Source organism: Marmota marmota, unplaced genomic scaffold, assembly GCF_001458135.2.
Source record: "Marmota marmota marmota unplaced genomic scaffold, marMar, whole genome shotgun sequence".
In the NCBI taxonomy this organism is placed as follows: Eukaryota; Metazoa; Chordata; class Mammalia; order Rodentia; family Sciuridae; genus Marmota; species Marmota marmota.
The window spans coordinates 2,332,186-2,347,729 of record NW_025999870.1 but is presented as its reverse complement, the minus strand read 5'-3'; the positions used below and the strand labels follow the sequence as shown (position 1 = coordinate 2,347,729).

The following is a 15,544-nucleotide window of genomic DNA, read 5'->3' as shown; positions in this document are numbered from 1 at the left end:
GTACTTGGTTCAAATTTTTTCTTGGTTCTTATTGCTCATTGTGTTTTAGATGAATTTTTGAATCACTTCATCAAATTCCAGTTGGGATATTGATTAAAATGGCATCTAGATTGGATAAAATTGGTATCTTTACAAGTTTGAGTGTTTTTATTTTCTAAATTCCTTTAGTTATATGTTGTGCCTAAATCATTTCTCCCTTTTTTTTTTTTTTTTGAGATTGGAGAGCTATTTTTGTTGCCTAATACATAGTCAGTTTGTAAGATTGTCCCATGTGTGTTTGAAAATAATTTATAGTCTTTGTCATTTGGACACAAATTTTCTATGTATCTATTGGATTGAAATTGCTGATCTTATTATACGAATAATCCTGAAGCTTCCTTATTTTCAGTCTTCTGATTTATTTCCTGAAGGAGGAGCTAAAATCTTCCACTCTACAGTTTTCTCAATTTCTTCTCATATTTAATTTTTTTGCTTTCTATTTTTTCTAGGCCTGGTTGTTATATGTGTATGTATATGTTATTATTTCTTCAATCTTAGATCAAGTAAACTAAATCTGTGAAACATTTCTCTGGTTATTTTTTTTCAACTTAAATTCTGCTTTTTTTCCAGATGTTATCATTACTTTATCTGCTTTCTTTTTGTTAACATTTGCCTGGGATTCTTTTTAAAATAGTTTTGTTGCCAATCACCATTTGTTTAGGTGTATCTCTCAGACCAGAAAATGACTAGAATGATTTAAATCCAAAGTGATATTGCTTGTCTTATGAATAAGTTGAATCTATTTCACATATATTATAACTGATGATATAGTTGGACTTACTATCTTAATTTATATGTTTATTTATTGTGCTTATGGTTGAAAACTGCCTTCTTTGTCTTTATACCCTGAGAGCCAACCAGTGGACTTGGCCCAAGACAGTAGACATTCAACAAAAGCTCATTGAATAAAAACATCCTTGGTTCCTTAATTCCAGTCTTATCTGGGCAACAGCTTAGAGAAAGATCACTTGTTTGTAATTGGGTGAAGACTAGAGTTCAAAGCATTGGCAAAAGAGGTTTCAACAAGGACTTAGGTACATTATTAAATCTATGGTACTTTTCCTATTAGTGTACATTTAACATATAAAGATTTTAAGTTTTCTTTCTCTGTGAGACCCAGTAATAGCTTACGCTGAGGATGAAAGTGAAGGGAAAATAAAAATCCTGAGATCCAGACTGTCCTCTCCACCAGACTTGCCCCTCATGACATTTCCCAGCCAGAGTGAATCACACTGTTTTCGTTTCAGATTTGGGTTTCAGATTACTTTGTGCTTTTAGCTGCTTCTAACAGAGTGCTAGATAACATTTTTTAAATGATATTATGGCAACATTAGTTTTCCTGCATAGTGCTTATCGGGAAGAACCATGATGCTAGATAAAGATAAACATTTAATTAAGGCTACATTAAAATGAAATCAGGATGGCTCACAACCCATTAGACATCATCTTCTTGTCTTAATTGACCTAAAGAGAGAGAGGGAGAGAAGGGTAGAAAGAGAGAGAGAGAGTACTAGATTGGAACCAAGGGCCTTCCAGATTTGGCTGTGGCACTTAGGCTCATCAAAAACATCTCCGGAAATTTCTCTCAGTGCAAAGGAGCTGGATTAGTTGATCTCAGGTTTCTGCCAACTCTAAAATGCTTCAAGTCTGAATCTGGGGGGAAAAAAAAAATCTTTGTGAAGCCTAATCAGCATCTTTAAAATTCTTTAAAATTCTACTTGGAGCTCAAAACAGGTTTAATTGTATTCAATTATAATTACAGGTTTAGTATCCCTTATCTGAAGTACATGGGACCAAAACTATTTCAGATTTAGGACTTTTTTTTTTTTTTTTTAGATTTTTGGAGTACTTGCATGTATATACTGAGATATCTTGTGAATGGAACCCTAAACACCAAATTCATGTATTTCATTATATATCTCATGCACATAGTCTGAGGTAATTTTTATATAATATCTTTAATAAGTCTGTGCATGAAACAAATAATTTTGTGAAGGAAACAGAGTTTCACGGTGTAGAATTTTCCTCTTGTGGTATCATGTTGGCTCAAAGAGTCTTGTGTTTTAGAGCATTTTTGCATTTTGGATTTTGGGGTCAGGGATGCATAACCTGTATAAAACCATCCAGATTACTTAGCTTTGAATATTGTTTTAAGCATTGATGGATGTGCATTTTTAAACCAGTGCACATTAGCTGGGAAGATAAAACCCTGTCTCCTTCAGATCATCTTTTCCACTGGGAGCAAGGCCTGACCCAGTATCCACCCAGGGTGGGCAAGACCTAATGTAGCCCATCTAGGTGGATACCATGAGCTTCCCCCTATTGTGAACTAAGATTATTTCCTTGTCTCCCCTTCCCTCCTGAAATGACATTAATTTGAAGCAAACTGTGAAATGGAGAGACCACAGGGGGGACCTGTTTTCTTGTTTGAATTTCAGCTGGAAGCTTAGAGGTTTGATTGAAGGTTGGGGGTTCAACAAAGATGAGAATATGTAACCCATGAACCTATCTGGTGATCTGACTGGGCACAAACTGCTCTGGGCTGAGGCTAAAAACCATGATCAAGATTGCCCAAGAAAAAGATACAGCTCTGCCAAGCAAGTAGGTTTCTGTCCCTATATAAAGTCTAGCCATCACCTTCAGCATTATTTTTTTTCAACTTCCTACAAAATTAGTTTGGGCTCTAACAACCATCCCCACGACCTCTTTGGGAGATGCTGATATTGTGAACAGTGGTTTAAACTCGTCTTATTGGAAAGCAGTTTAGGGGTTCCTATAAGCCCTTTAAGATCCATGAAAGCAAGAATTCCAAGATTGGGTAGGGCTCAAGCCCTCTAACACATGTACATGCAGATGTTTCTTGACTTATGATGAGGTTATGCCCCAATAAGCCCATCATAAGCTGAAAATATTATATATCAAAAATGCTTTTAATATACCTAACCTTCAGAACATCACAGTTTAGCAACACTGTAGACTGGTTGGTTGTTTCCGCTCATGATTGGATGGCTGACTGGGAGCTGTGGCTCATGGCCACTGCCAGCATTGTGAAGGTGGGACAATACTGTATACTGCCAGTCCAAGAAAAAGATCCAAATTCAAAATCGGAAGTATGGGTTTTACTGAGTGTGTATCAATTTTGCACTATTGTAATGTCAAAAAAGTATAAGTTGAGCCATTATGAGTCAGTGATAGTCTGTATATCTCAGTAACACACTTGGTAGAAACACTGGAAGGAAATTCAGTATGTTTTAAATTGATTTTAACTCTGAGTAACAAGACTGTAGTTTTCTTATGGCCCTTCCCTACAATGTCCAAAGTTAAACAAGGAGAAGAAAAAAAAATATATATATATATATGTAGTACATATGTATATATTTTTTTCTCCCAAAGAAAACTATGAAATGAAGAAGGTCTTTTTAAAGTGCAAAAGTAAATTGTCTGAGTTCTGCTAAGGGAAGAGGACAGTGGCACTCAGCAGTCAGGGTCACATACCTCATGGCAGGTGCTCCTCTTTCTGGCCACGTCCACCTTTTCTAACCAAGTATTTCTTCCCCCAGAATGGCTGCAATCCGTCCAGGCCACCATGATCCTGTCCGTCATCTTCAGTGTTCTGTCCTTGTTCCTGTTCTTCTGCCAGCTCTTCACCCTCACCAAGGGAGGCCGGTTTTACATCACTGGAGTCTTTCAAATTCTTGCTGGTAAGTTGTAAAGTCCATGTAGAAGCGGGGCCTGTCCAAGGGTGTAGCCCTGGAATGATGGGTATTCATGAGTCTGAACGTTGAATGCATTATCATAAAGTTCAGTGTGTGTGTGTGTGTGTGTATGTGCATATGTATCCTTGAACTTGAGAACTCCCAACTTCTCTATAGATTGAGGTGCTCATGAAAAAACTTAGTAGCTCTGGAAGGAAGTTCCCCAGTCAAGCTAGAAGCTACAATCTGGACACATCATCCAAGGTCAATATGGAGGGTAATAGTAGAGCCAAGCCCAGTCTTGAGGGCTACTTTCTGTAAATTATATTAGACTCCAAGAAATCATCTCTGCATCAGTGCAGAAAATGGCTGAGTGCTGGCAAGGTAACTCTCAGGTATGTGTCTTCTACCTGTAAGTAGGGATGAAATTATGCAGACACATTTTGACCCTCTGTTCTCCAGTTCTTAGATTTCATTAGACTTTGAGTTTTTTCTTGTCATCTTATCATGTCTTCATTTGGGCAACCCTATGTACTATGCCATCATTCAAATATGGGACCTTCAAATAGCAGTCTCCCCTTCTTCTCCTCCCTATATGGTCGTCAATAGGTTATTCACAGTCACAGTATACAGAAGCTTCTGTTGTAGATGGAGGCATCTTCCAACATTTTCTCTAGATTCTGGCCAGCGTCTTGCTTCCAATTGACTTATTTTCCGTCTGCTGACTGCCAGTGGAGTGAGTCTGCAGGGCATTGGAGAGAAATAAAAGAGGCAGATATCATGGTAGATTCTATAGTCCCAGTTCATAAATCATGAACTTCATATTTACCAGAGTAGGTCTGGGTGCTGTGTGATGTTCTCACTTATGACTTTCTACGTAGGCAAAGGACGACTCATCTCATGTTTTTATTGATGGTCAGAAAGCCCATGGTGCTCTCTCGTCACCCTGTGCTCAGTAGTGACTGGAGGGTTGGAAACTGCGCACATGGGCTTAGTGGTTTAACCAGCAGACGTGAGTCCTCATAAAGGGTTTTACAGAAAGACTGCCTGAGGTTGAATGCGATGACCTTTTCTAGAAGCCAGAGAGTTCCCAAGAAAGTAAACTGAAGAGGCCCCCCTTTCACCAAACACTTCAATACATTTCAATACTCAGGATCTCAGGATTTTAAAGCCAAAGAGTGTTTTGTTGTTGGCCCTGGTTTTATTGTACCAAGCCAACTCCTAGAGTATCACCAGCTTTATGAAATGGCTAATTATGCAATGGATATCACTTCTAGGTATATGAAAAGCAAAGAGTTATTATTCAGTTTCCAGACATAATATAGAAAACTGTTTAATGCCTTCTAGGGTTTCTTTTTTTTTTTTGCTCACTGATGACATAGCTGGATATCAAATGAAATGATCATACCCATTGCATCTGTAGCTCAATATCAATTAAAATACACTTAGGAACCAGAAGTTTCATTTTATTATTTTTAATTTAATTTATGGAAGCTTATTGTTTTGCTGATGAATAAACTGAACCTAAGACTGAACCTAAGACATGAAGGTCACCCCACTCATTGCAGGGACTGCCAAGTGTTATAACCCCTCCCATACCATGTGGACCGAATATAGTTAGGTACCTCTCCCGCCCCAAATTATCAGAAACATAAAATCAAAGGCATAATCGCTGCCTTTTTATTATCTTTTATTAAAACTGACTTCTGGTGCAATGTCAATTCATCTGCACCATTTATTATTCCAAAGTTTCTAAGCATCTGTGATGAATAAGAGCTGGCATCAGCAGAACTCTTCAAATAAAAAAATACTGAACTGAGGACTAAGTTACTGTGGAAGTGCTTCTCAGAATAGGCAGAACTTCCACCTTTATTCTTTGCACTGAGATATTTCCACTTTAAACCCTCTAACAGTGTCTTTTTAGCAACATCCTGCTAGGCCAGAACAAAAAGTCCAGAGATAAGAACCCTTCACATGTCACTGCGCTGCGGGCTAAAGTATTTCTGTTCAGCTGAACAACTCTGAGGTCTGGAGATTTTACAGTCTTCCAAAGTACTTTACTAATCCACCCTTGCTTCATGGCTTTGCTTCCCCCCCTCTGAACTCAGTACAAGCATTTCAGAGCTCTGCCATAAATATCTCTGAATTTAAAAGCACATGATTTGTTTCTTCTTTATCCCCTTCCAATCTAGTTGCTTATCTCTCACAAGACCTCATTTTCAGTTATGTTTGTCGGTTGAGTGGTCCACATTTAAATGAGAAGTTATCTGAAGTAAGCAATGTCAAACTAAAATAGCAGTTATAATTTTGAAATCTGAAGAAGGTTCTGTGCCTGCTTGTCAACTCCAGTCAAAATGACCTGAAGATTGGCCTCCTAGGAACCAAGGATGCTTAGAATGTGCATTTGAAATGGCTCTAGGGTCTTCCCACCAAAGCTGAGAACTAAGAGTTAGGGAATCTACTTACAGACTTCCCGACTCCTTGAGGCTGTGATAATTCTAAGTCAACCTTGTCAGGTTGTTCCCCAACTCGTGGCTTATTAAGAAGTTAGTAATTGGAGCCAGGTACAGTAGGGGGAGGGTGAAGCAGGAGAGATCATAAGGTCAACTTAGCTAGACTGTGTCTCAAAATTTTAAAAAAAGGCTGGGGATGTTGCTCAGTGGCAGACCCCTTAGTCCAATCCCCAGTACTGGAAGGAAAAAAGAAAATAGTAACAGGAGAGAAAATTAGGGGTAGGATAGCTAGAGTTAAGAACTAGTGCAAACTTGGAAAATGATGGCTTGAAATCAAGGAAGAAGTCAGAAAAGCTAAAATAATCAGGAGGGAGAGAAGAGAAGAAGGAGAAGGAGAGAGAAAGAGAACAAAAGGAATGAGGGAGGGAGGGAGGAAAGAAGAAAGTAGTCCTATGATCACGGGACTCAAAATCTAAGAGCACACCTACCACAATCTGTAGATTCCATGCAGGGTAGATGACTCTTCAGAGCACTGAGGCATTTTAAGTGGAAACTCCCAGGATCTCTGCTGAGTTTCCCAAGAGACTGGTTTATGTGCATAGCTTCCCTTTGAAGGGCCCACTGTGATCTTTATGGACACTACACTCGCTCTTGCAGGAGAGGCAGATGGCAGGTGGGTGGGCTCCTTGGGCTGGTTTCTGTTTAGGAGACCTCTCTGCCCTCTTCTACATGACAGCTCTTGTGGGGTTAGTGGTCTCCCTGGTTTTCCACATCATCACCTCTCTAGTTCACACTGAGCCATAAGCCTCACATTTAAGAACTGTCTTCCTGGATTCCATATTTCTTAGGTGTCTGCTTTCTGAAGGCATACCAAAAGGCAGCTCCCTCCAATTCAGTGCTTTTCAATCAGAGCTGCACATTGGAATCAGCTGGGGGTACTTTAAAACAAAAAGACAAAGAAACAAACAAACAACACCAATGCACATCCTTGGAGACTTTCATTTAATAGCTCTGGGGTGTGGCCATTCCCTGAGTGACTCAGATGTGCCCCCAGGTTTGAGAACTATTGGTATAGCCATTGAACTGTGCGGTCTTCTAGGACATCTTCCCACAGACAGTTAATCTCATTCATAAGCTATAGATTCTTCTAAATCCCTTTTTATAGAGAGGGAGTGTCCTGATCCTATATGTGGATTTTGTAGTCTTTCTTCTTTTCAGAACCTATAGTCACCTATTCCTAGATAGTAATTATCCTTGCCTTTGCTCTGTTGGGTTGGATTACATGAGATGGTGAAAAAAAAATCAAGAAATTCATATAAGATACAGGACCTAGAGAGAAAAAAAAATCTGCTTGTTTTGAGTCATTTGACTACTTTAGATCCACAAACTAGCACCACGCAGGGCACATAGAAGCCCCTGAGTAACAATTTCTTTGATGATTGGATAACTGTGTTCCTATGGCAGAATCTGACTCAGATTAAATGTGTAATCACTATGATTAAGAAAAATGAAGAAGATGGCAGAACTCGACTCTGGAGCGAGTCTCACCTTTTCCATCTATTTTGTTTCTTTTGTTGTAGACAGATTGATAGAACATTGAGCATTTGGACTGGGATGTGGCTCAGTGATAGAGCATCATCACACCAATACCAGGTGGTCTTATCTTTCTCAGCCAACTTCACTCTAGTTTCTGTAGCTGCCTCTGCAGGAGTCATCAAAATATACTGTAAAGTATTTATACTGTAAAGTCTTTAATGTAAGGTCACTCCATTATATTCTATATTGAATATTCCGTCCTTGAAATTGTATTCCTTGGGCTTCCAAAATATTCCTTTGTTCCCACCTGCCTTTGCACATGCACTGGGTGGTCCTGCTCAACTCTTCTCTCTCCCTCAACCCAGATTCAGTCCACTCCTGAGTGAAGCCATTGCATCATCCCCCATAGGTACTGCACCCCTCTAGGTACTTTTCTCTTTACTCATGAACAGCATGGCAAATATGCAAAAGCTTCCTCAATGTACCTTCTGGCCATCTGCCTTGTCCCTGCCCCACACCCATTTTTGCATTGCCGCTAGAACATTCTTTCTAAGACATGCATCTGATCATATTTCTCCTGTGCTGAGTGTTCCTGCAGGGTTTCCCTGAACATGCCACTGAGGCCCTCAGTGAGCTCTCCAGCCTCCCTAACATGGGATACTGTTATCCTCATCTGCTGATAGTTTCTGTCTTCTCAGACTCACTCTTGGTAAATAGTGGAATTCTGCCTAGAATTCCCTTCCCACCTCTCTTCACCTGGCCACCTCGTATACATCCTTTAGGGCTAACACAATTACCATCTCCTCCTGAGGCTCCTCCAGTGCCCCAGTGGGGACTCCATGCCCACCTGTACTCAGAGGGCATCTGACACATTTCTCTCCTTCTAAAATTATATCATAAGTATGTATGGATATATCTGTCTTCTGAACAGACACCCCTAAAGTAAGGGCCTCACCTCATTTATCTTGATGTTCTTAGCATCTAGGACAGTGCCTGCATACAGTAGGCACTCGTTACACATTTACTGAACCCAGGGGAATGGAAATGCTAAGGAAGTATGGAGAATTACTTTAGTTGTTTTCTCCATATCCATCTCCATGGTGGCTTCTTTCCAAAGGCTCTGTGCTCTGAAGGGACTTGAGACCTTCCTTCTCTTCCAAAGGACTTAATAGAGAATGTTCAAGTGGCTGTTGCAGAGCCAGCCATCCATAAACAGGTAGAAACTCTTATGAGCTGAATGCCCAGTACTTTTATGCTATTTGAATAAGATCTTTGTCCTGCCACATAAAGCTGCCCTGTGTCCCCAGACTTGGGACCCTCCTAAGGAGTCCCAGTCACTGCCAAAGCATAGGTAGCTCGTCTGTGACACCTCTTTTGTCCCTGGGGACCTTGATGACACATCTCCACCTACTGGTTGCTGGAAAAGCAGGGAGTCACATCACTTATTAGGAGGAATGTATGGCTCAGGGGATGACTATTGTCCGACATTAATTACCCAGGGTTGCAGACAGAGGGTACCCAGCCAGAGTCCATGTTTTATTCCGTTTTTGTTTCAGAACACTCATCTATTGTTAACGGGCAGAGAGCCTTGAAATAGGAATATATCCTCTAAAACATCAATCTCCTCCTAACAGTGCTAACTGTGTATCTTCATTTTGGCTTTCAAAGTGTCTAAGCTTATTGCTTATTGAAATGGAGCTTAGATTCACTCCTTCCTATTAGGGTGAAGGGTGAAAACTGGATCATCTAGTTAGTTGCTACACTTGGGCGTCCTGCCTCTCTCTGTCCCTCTTGTTCAAGGACAGAACCTGATATTTTTCTCTGCCAGTGATTTCGATCCATAGCTAATCCATGTGGCTACCAAGCACTTTTTCATGCCAGTGGCTGGTGAAACTCCCCGTGCAGAAGCCCTACGCACAAGATAAGCAATTTCCTTGCTCTTTTGCTCTCTGTTAACACCTTGTTCTCTTCGGTGGGCAAGCTTTCCTCCTTATAGCACTGTTTTTGTTAGGTAAGTCACATATAGCTTAAGAGACAACTTCCATGTTTCTTTTTTCCCCTGGTGCTGGGGATCAAACCCAGGGCCTTGTGCATATGAGGCAAGTGCTCTACTAGTGAGCTACCTCCCTAGCCCTCATCATTTCTTGAACACAAGGATGAACACTTTGTAGTGGTGGGCCAGGGATCATTAGAGCAAAATAATTGAGGATCTTGGATCTTAACACAAATCAAAACTGCTCTTTTCCTTGACTAGCAATCCACCAGCTATAGTTCCCATCTGACATATATCTTTGCAATTTCCTGAACTTTCTGTACATAGCAGGCAGCCCTGGACCCAATCCCACGATAGTTTTTAAGACTATTGTGTGGCTTTCCTTCTGGGGGTCAATTTGTGTGGGCATTTTTTCCCCCCTCTGAACTGCAGAACAGCAATCTTATCAGGATGGTTAATGTGACACAGTCCCACTTCTGCACTTTGTTTAAACAAAGTTGCAGTGTCCAGTAAGATGGTAGCCCAAATAGCAGTGAGGTTAGATGTAGGTGGTCTGGGGCCTTGGGAGCTTTGGAACCACATGAATTCCACACGAATACTGGCTTTATAATAGAGTCACTCAGAGCTTCTCAAAGACCCTGTTTTCAGGAGGAAACAGTTCAGCCTTTGTGCGGCTCCAGGCTGGGGCGTTGATGTCACCCGACCCCCTCCCTGCAGAGGGATGCTGCCTGTCATGTGGGCATGGACCACTGGGTTTGATCCTGATTGCTACCCAGGGCCAGAGGTGGAGGCTTTCTTCCCATACCAAAGAACTACATTGGCAGGCCAAGGAGGGCTGGCCTGACTTATCTTTTAAAAAGGGCCTGACTGGCCCTTTTATCTGTGTTTGGGCTACAGGCCCAATCTTGGGGCCACCAAGTGAAATGGAGCTGGTCCTTGATAATCTTCTCCCTTTGTAACATTGCTTCTCACCTGTATTGTCTTCTCCTTCCTCATTTCCTCCTCACCTCCTTTTCTTCTTCTCCTATGCTTAGCAGTGCCCATAGCCATCACCAGCTTACTTTCATGGGGAATCCCTGCTAAGGAGACTATGTAGACTCCAGAGGTCTGAAGAAAATTAGTGCCTTTGCCGTGCCATGACACCAGTCATGGTACCATGTCATTTCCCTTCCATGGGCTTCAGGTCACGCCGCTGTAGGGTGGTTCACAGATTTCCGGGAACCTCCAGGCCATTCACCCTTGGAAAGGGACATATAGGTTTCTCTTGCAACCCTCATGTTCACTTGTGGCCTGGGAGTTGACAACGGTCAAAGAAAAAAAGAAATGGGATAGAAAATATGCAGAGGACATTCATGACCTCAGTAGCCTGGATTGGAACCAGAGAATAAGTCTGTTTTGCTCTTTCCCATCTCATCCAGCTGCCTCCTCTGGATTCTGAACCTGGAAGCAGATTCCTTCCAGAGTTAGAAATGGTCTCCCTGCACAGGGTTGGGGGTTGGTGGTGGAGAGGGGGTTGTCCCAGCATGAACTCTCCTTCACCTGCCTGTCCCTCTTTCCCAGGTCTGTGCGTGATGAGTGCGGCGGCCATCTACACGGTGAGGCACTACGAGTGGCATCTGAACTCTGACTACTCCTATGGCTTTGCCTACATCGTGGCCTGGGTGGCCTTCCCGCTGGCTCTTCTCAGCGGAGTCGTCTATGTGATCTTGCGGAAACGCGAATGATGTGCCCTGACGGTCCGTCTGAGGCTCTGAGCGTACACAGGGAAGGGAGGAAGGAAACCAGAAAACAGGAAAAAAAAATAAAAATAAAATAAAATAAATAAAAAGCTAGCCAAAAGAACCCAAACTCAAGCCAAACCAAACAGAAAACAGTTGAGGGGGGTGGGGATTGCTGTTGATCAAAGATGTATATAATATCTATGGTTTATAAAACCTATTTATAACACTTTTTACATATATGTACATAGTATTGTTTGCTTTTTATGTTGACCATCAGCCTCGTGTTGAACCTTAAAGTAGCTAAGGAACTTTACACCCTAACCGTATAATTGAGCGCAGTATTTTTGTTGTTGGTTTTCAATCTTTTGTTTTGCCCAGAAATCAAGTAATTCGCATCTGGCCCCTTCCCTTTCATCTGAAAGAAGATACCTCCCTCCCACTCCACCTCACAGAAAACCAAAGTGTGGGGCTTGAACCCCAAATGCCCCCAAGCCCTTATATTGTGGGTGTCCCAGTGCATTTAACAGAAACATTCACTGCCTAAACCTCTGTGTGAAGCTCTAAGCATGCACAGACCAAACGCCCCAGACCGGAACCCTTGGCCAAAATACGGCCTGTGGCTTTAGAATACTTGCCCTTGCAGGTGGAGTACCTTGGTGGCCCGCATAAATGAGAAATCAGTGACAACAGACCTGTGAAATGGTGCTATGGATTTACCATTCCTTATGATCACTAATCATCTAAACGACTCACTGGAAATTCAATTAACAATTTTATGACATAAAATAGAAATGGAGATCTGAAAAATTCTGTGTAATATAAATGGTTTATAACCGCTTTTATACCTAGCTAGGTTGCTGGTATTACTATAATTAATAAATCTTAAAAGTCTTCATCACTCCCACATTTTTTTCTTACGGTCGGAGCATCAGGACAAATGTCTAGACCTTTGGGACTTTGAATTCCCAGGGCTTGGCTGGGTCTAGAGTGTTCTATGCCTCCAAGGACTGTCTGGCAATGATTCGTATTGGCCACCAACTGTAGATGTATATACGGTGCCCTTCTGATGCTAAGACTCCAGACCTTTATTTTTATTTTTTTTTTTGCTTTGCTTTTTCTGATTTTATACCAACTGTGTGGACTAAGAAGCATTAAAATAAACATCAGAGTAACTCACTGATCTCTCTTGGTTTTTGTGGGGCCTATGTATGGGGACAAGATACACGTCAGGGTGGGGTAAAGAGCTTCAAGGTTGAGATGGTGTCTGGGGTTGTAGTGTGGTGTTAAGGACCAGGATCACAGCTGTCCTACAGGCTAAGGGAAGCACATGATGCCTTCAGATGTCTGTGCAAATGTCTGCTAATTGAAGAGCTGGGAATTGTAGCTGAGACGAAGGCTGTAAATGGTCTGGAATTCCATTTTATTAAGTCCTCTTTCTGGGGGAAAGGAGGAAGGAAACCAGAAAACAGGAAAAAAATACACAGAGGCATAAAATGAACTGGCCCAATATATCTGTGCTCAGATCCCTAATGTTGAGGTATGATACAGTGAAAGGTCTGAATTATGGCCACCTGGGGCCAGACTTCTGGATTAAAACATTAGTCAGTGCCAACTGAGCTCCTAACACCATCCTGAGACAGGGAAAAGGCAACCACGTCATCTGGCTCCAGGTTTTGGGGCTGTATCTCACAATTTTTATTTGTCAACTTTTATTGTCCTAACAGGTAGCCCAGGGAGCACAGGCCTGTAATCCCAGCCAATCCTGGGGCTGAGGCAGGAGGATCAAAAGATTAACGCCAGCCTCAGCAATTTAGTGAGGCTCTGAGTAACTTAGCAAGATCCTGTCTCAAACTAAAGCAAAAAAATCCTCCACATCTCTCCACTCGGGTAACCCTGTTGCACTTTTAAGAAGTAATTTGCAAATAGGAATATAGCATTCTAACATCTCTACAGAGAATAAAATCTGAAGCCTATTTCCTACCTCATATTGACTTACCAAAGGCCAACTGGTCATAAAACATAATTTCTTAAAGGAAAAAAAAAAAACAATGTCCAATACATATGCATCCATGTAAATACTTCAAAAAATTTATACAAAAATGATCATACTGCTCACACCGTTCTACATCTTTTCTGATAAAAATTGGAAATCATTCTCTATTAACATATACCTTATTCTTTTTTAATGAACCCTCAACTCATTCTTTTAAAATTCTATAGAATATTTTACTATATAGCTACACAAATCTTTACTTACCAGCTCCCAGTGATAGACACTTTGGTTGTGTCCTGTTTTATATTATTATCCAAAATGTTTCAATGAACACCCTTATAAATGAATATTGGTGAATTTTTGAAGTATGTCCAAGTATTACATTCCTGCTAAGGTTGTTGCCAAGACAAAAGGATTTTTTTTTTATTTATTTAGTAGATATTGACAGCTTAGTCTCCAGAAAAACTGCATCAACTTCATGTTCTATTTAGACCTGACTTTCTGCATGTAACTCTTGGGGTCCACCAAGAAAAAGGACTGTTCAAATAAAAACACTTGAGTAGAAATAACTTATCTGTGACCAGTGCTCTGATATGATCTCACATCCTGAGACAGTTTCATCACCCTGGGAACCTGTCTACTATAGCCTAGTCTAAGTGTGGTCTAGTTTCTGATAGGCAGCAAACAATCTATTATGGCGAATATCACCAAGGAACTGGCATTTAGTACTCTAACTGTGGGTAATGACATTTTTACTCTGTAATAAATACCATTACCCACAGCTAAAGTGCTAAATGCCATTATGCATCATTTTCCTTTTACCAAATCGGCATTTATTATTTGTACAGATACATAAAAATGATTCCCATGTTTAAAAATATAAAGTACACATTAACCACTAAAGTACTTACTCTTGAAAGAAAATGAACATTAGCTATTTTCAAAACACCAGTAAACGCAAGAAGCCAACCTATGTAAATCACGACCAGTGTACATTTCGTTTTTGACAAAAATAAGTTCTATTTTTACCTTAATGCTATTATCAGCTTCTATGTTAGATCCTCCAACCTTATTTACATTTTCTATGAAATTTCTGTTGGTACGTATAACTCAAAGACATTTAATTCAGAGGTTAAAGTAATGAGCTTAAGTATGAAACAGGATTCCCAACGAAAATTTGAACATAAATAATTGTAAACATCAGAGATGATTAAAACTTTTAAAACTGTAATATCTGGAACATAAATGATTCATAACCTAACAATAAAGTTTTACAGAATGTCAAGGACAAAACAATATAAGGCAAAATAATATACTCGGAGTCAAACTGATTTTCCCCTCTTGAGTTAATTTGAAGGTCTGAAGTGTGTTTTTTGTTGTTGTTGTTATTGTTAAAAATTCTAGGAAAGCTAAATTATATTTAAAAAAAGAATCATGAAAATACTTATTTTTAAAAAAAAACATTCCTACGCTTTATCTCCTCAAACCACAAAAATTGTATTTCATAATTAAACACATGTAGAGATTGAAAGGGATTAGACTATATGGAGGAATCAAAACGATCAGTTGAAAAAAATTAGCTTTAAAGTCAAAGAGTATTTGTAATTGGCCATGCAAATTATTTCTTTAGCATTGTTTTAGCAAAATAAAAATAAGTCTATAGATGTATAAATGAAGTTCACCAACATTAAGCAGCATCAATTTTAAGCTAAAAATTAAATCTATATTTGGCAGCAAAGAGATGAAATTTACCCACAGCAATTCTCTACTAATGCTTAATTAAAAGCATGAGGTGACATCTTTATAACACTCTTGTTTTGTCAGATACTTTCTTGGCTTTAAAATGCTTTTTCACATATGCACAGAAATATAACAAGGCTAGGAACTATACTCTGTATTTTCTGTACAAGACATAGGGCTTTTGATATTGCCACCTTAGGAGTGAATATCAGTAGGGCCGTTAAGTTAAAGCTGGCCTAAAAAGTTTTCTAAATGCTACTGTTTCTAACTGATTAGGATCCTCGGGGTTTTTATTTATTTATTTATTTATTTAAATTTTCCTGGGTAATGATTAGTTTCAGTTCTTTTTTCTGGCGATATATAAGAGAACTTAC

At 40.1% G+C, this 15,544-nt stretch overlaps 1 protein-coding gene across 2 annotated transcripts in view; it reads left to right on the top strand.

The window, feature by feature from the left end:
• Pmp22 (peripheral myelin protein 22) overlaps positions 1 to 12,613 on the top strand; it is a 33,547-nt gene extending 20,934 nt beyond the window's left edge. For both annotated transcript variants that reach the window (XM_015506110.2, XM_015506109.2), the window contains exons 4-5: positions 3,600 to 3,740; positions 11,277 to 12,613. In XM_015506110.2, the coding sequence (XP_015361596.1) occupies positions 3,600 to 3,740; positions 11,277 to 11,440 (305 nt within the window). In that variant the 3' untranslated portion in view covers positions 11,441 to 12,613. The remainder of the gene's footprint in view (positions 1 to 3,599; positions 3,741 to 11,276) is intronic.
• Positions 12,614 to 15,544: the final 2,931 nt, after the last annotated feature.